The sequence below is a fragment of the Lygodium microphyllum genome, chromosome 12, assembly GCF_053477565.2.
Source record: "Lygodium microphyllum isolate KBCC chromosome 12, Lygodium_microphyllum_v1.1.10, whole genome shotgun sequence".
Lineage (NCBI taxonomy): Eukaryota > Viridiplantae > Streptophyta > Polypodiopsida > Schizaeales > Lygodiaceae > Lygodium > Lygodium microphyllum.
The window spans coordinates 82,999,951-83,003,805 of record NC_141146.1 but is presented as its reverse complement, the minus strand read 5'-3'; the positions used below and the strand labels follow the sequence as shown (position 1 = coordinate 83,003,805).

The 3,855-nt window shown below is 44.4% G+C and overlaps 1 protein-coding gene across 1 annotated transcript; it reads left to right on the top strand.

Moving 5' to 3' along the window:
• The first annotated feature begins 2,487 nt into the window (after positions 1 to 2,487).
• On the top strand, positions 2,488 to 3,522 carry LOC148027987 (uncharacterized). Its single transcript, XM_087688978.1, has 2 exons — positions 2,488 to 2,817; positions 3,002 to 3,522. Exons 1-2 carry the CDS (start codon positions 2,538 to 2,540, stop codon positions 3,115 to 3,117), a joined length of 396 nt encoding a protein of 131 aa, XP_087545104.1. The 5' UTR covers positions 2,488 to 2,537; the 3' UTR covers positions 3,118 to 3,522.
• Positions 3,523 to 3,855: the final 333 nt, after the last annotated feature.

Here is a 3,855-nt window from a genome sequence, read left to right as displayed (position 1 = left end):
CAAAGCCTAAAATGTTTCTACCCTATGCCACCCTAAGGGTTTTTCTAGTTTCACTTTTCAACATATCCCTCATCATAGACAATTAAGGAGTGCACACTTGAGCTCTTGGATGCTCAGTATTGTCCTGGCATTGACATGTTGGTCCAGACATTGGCTTGGAGTACCTACCTTCACATTTGGGACTGTGGTTTACACACTTTATGAGCTGGAAACAAGGAAGCATATATCTTTGTGTGTCTTGTGCATATAGATCATGCTCATTGGATGGCTATTGGATGTCAGTGGATGTTGGATGTCTTAGGGATTATGTGGCATTGTTTTCAGGTCATTTGGAGCTAATCTTGGCAATCATTTTGCTCAATTTGCAGATTTTCTTGTGGCTAGAATACACAATCCACGGCCTACATTCTATAGGCAACTCTCTATCCTTTAATGACATTGGTCCTTGGACATGCATGTTGATGCATATACATGCTCAAGTGATGTCAAGACACGGAGGAATGATATGCCTATGTATTAAAGTGCATTTGGGCTGATTTTGACTAAGATTTCACTCAGTTTTGACAGGGACTTGTTGGCTAGAACATATAGGGCTGAATGCTATTTTGACAGTACATGTCTCATGCATTGCTTCCAGGATTGATCTCAGGGGTTCAGAATGATGTATTGATGCTTGACTTTGATGCCATGTATGTGGAAACAGTCTTGGGAAGATCTTATGCTTGTTTTGGAGGATTGAAATCTGCATGTGACATTGCAGGTATTGGCAGTGTGCAGCTGCGATTTTAGCATGGATCTGTCTTCACTGTTTAACATGTCAGGCATGTACCTTAGCTCAAGAAGAGCTTGATTAGTAATGGTTAGCTAGATGATGATAGCTAGATGATGATGGTTTTCATAGCACCTTTGGTGATGGGAAATGGAAGATCAGTAAGGGATCTAGGGTTATTGCGAGAGGTCTCATTCTCGCACCGAGTTGCTGCTTGGCCTCATCCAATTGGCTCTTGCAATTGACTTGACTACTCTCCAAGCCTTTGTGGTGTTGCGCTTGACACATTCTTGGAGGGTTTGTGGTGTTGTTCTTGATCATTTCGAGTGTTGTTGCTCTCACACTAATAACAAAGCTGAGAGCTCATCCATGGATGCACATTGGTGTGGTTCTAGCTACCTTGCATGCTGCTTCTATGTGCATGTTGTGAGGAGGGCTCTCCATTGCCCATTGCGAGCTGCACATGCGCTATTCGATGTCTATTGGAGACCTACTATTGATGAGCTAGAATGCCTTGCCTTGGGTTGACTATGCATACTTTCTGAAAATTGAGTTTTGATTCTCAAAGTCCTCTTTCCTGTTCTCCCAAACAAAGAGTTCCAACATAGCGTCCTTTGGATAGCATTGTGGGGTACACACTACGATGGACATAACCGATAAAGGGTCTTTCTTATTCCTATGCTGAGATTGCTTGGTTTTACAACATTTGCACAGCCTCAATAGCATTAGTTTGGAGTAGAATAACTCGTGTAGCTCAAACATGCAAAAGAGATGAGCGTACTTGGGTATCGAACCTAATGTACACATACACCGATACACCGTTTAGCTCTGGAGGGGCGGGTTTCGTGTTTAGGGTTTCGGTCCAATAATAAGGGTTAATACTCAATCGATATAACGAGGCGTGCATTTGAGGATTTGTGAGATCTTCAATGGGTCTGGATGGTCCAATGCCAAGGGATTGGGTAGCCTTCGGATACATGCAATTAGGCATTCAAATTTCAATGCAATTAACTTGATTCCCACTCGTGCATACGTAGATAGCTGGTAAGATTACTTTTTTTAAATCTTTTAGTTCGAAATTACTGACGCCGCGCGCAGCCATACTCACTAGCTGCTAATGCTTTTGGATCGAACTTGCGGACATACGTACCGACAAGTTGTGTGGGTTAGCTCATTGCCGCCCCTGCCCCACACCCCACAAAAGCGTGGCAAGAATGACAAAACACAGCACATTAATCCTCATGTCCGCAGGCACTACGGTTTCGTTCGCGGTAGACCAACGGACAAATGAAACATGGACGGGGCATGATGGGCGGTTGGAAGCTAAGAGTCGACACCTTGTGTATGCATGTGAAGCGCGGTTAGCATTAGACCACTGCATTAGCTGTTGTGTAGATTTTTTATAGAGGGGCCGGCGAAATCCTCATGGGATGTTGCCAGCCAGAATACACTTAAGGAAATTATCATGGGATGTTGTCAGGGCATAAATGTTTAAGGCGAAACTATACGTCATGGGGACCTTGCCGGCCAGAATACACTTAAGGTTAAATTATCATGGGATGTTGTCAGGGCAAAAATGTTTAAGGCGAAACTATACGTCATGGGGACCTTGCCGGCCAGCAGTTTCTGCAGCTAGGAGCAACACACGTATATATGCATATGGTGAGCCCATTGGGGTGTTAGAAACTAACTGTAAGGGTTTGGAAACAGGAGGACCATCAAACGTTTCGTTCTAAGCACCAGCACGTTATTGTGCGGCCTGCTGGCGATGTTCCATTGCACATCCGCCCAGCAAGTGAGTGCCACGATTGTCAATACCATGGTGACTTACGAGTGTGATGTGTCCATTCTCGACAGGGGAGCCGGGACGGCCCACAAAGTCCTGGGGACTGACGGAGACTCCATATCCCAAGTGTTGGGAAACACCCCACAGGAGGTTTATCAGAGCCATGACTGGAGAGCTACAATTCAACGAGACTACAACGACCCACAGAGCCCAACCCAAGACTTCGACCTTACGGATGGAACTGACCCTGCCACCGACCCAGGTGATCTCAATTTTCAATATTCCATAATTTGCTCATCGTCCAGTGAGATGGTGCCTTATTATTTCCACGCTCGATTACACATGCAGTGTTTTAATGTTGTGTTGCTCCCAAGTAATGCATTGTCTTTCTTTGCACTCATGAATCTATTAGTCTTTCTAACGCTTACATCGCCTAACCGTTGCAGCCAATCCTATCATCGATTTCTATTGGGAGGTTGGATTTGATGCCTTCACGCTCACCTTTTTCTATTACGATGGGACCAACTCCGCACCCACCGTAGTCTTTGGTTGGTACGACTAGAAGTTGGAGAGAGCAAGCTATTACGGGCGCGCTCGTGACGCGATGCCCAAATGACACAAGTTATTAGCCGACTGTGTGTCTTTCAACACTTTTATCTCGATATTTTGGCTACTTCGAGCTAGAATTCATGTTGATCATGAGAAGAGCATTTTGCGATTGCCATCGTTTTCCATTGGGTTCTCTTTTGCTCTCTTTGTAAGCATGGTGAGTGTCGCTCAAGATGGCTAAAAATTGCTGGCTATTTAATTCTTTCCCATTTCGTTCTATTTCATGATCACATGATGCACGATGTCGATGTGACCCTCAATGTAGAGATCAACCTGAGCCAAGTCCTTTCGACCGAACATCCATCGAAGCTGTGAGAGTAGTAAGTACACCTAGATAATCGAGATCCGTCATGCCACTACGCAGCGATCGAGTCTCTCACGAATAGACTCCAGAGATTAGCATCCGAATTGAGACATCATTCGTTTTAGTAAACTACAGGTATAAACATGCCTAGCAAAATCAAGTAGCCACAAATAAACTGTTAGGAATTTATAGTTCCACTTGCATTTCAATTAAGGACCGCACAGGAATAAATGTTGACTCACATGGGCCTATCAACTAATCGGCCTGCCCTTCATGGAGATCACTCATTGCTGCCAACACACATTACATGTGCTAATGAGTCTCCATCATTTAAAGAGGGCAAGCATACATATCAAACCTTTTGCTCAAGCGAGAACTATACTACCC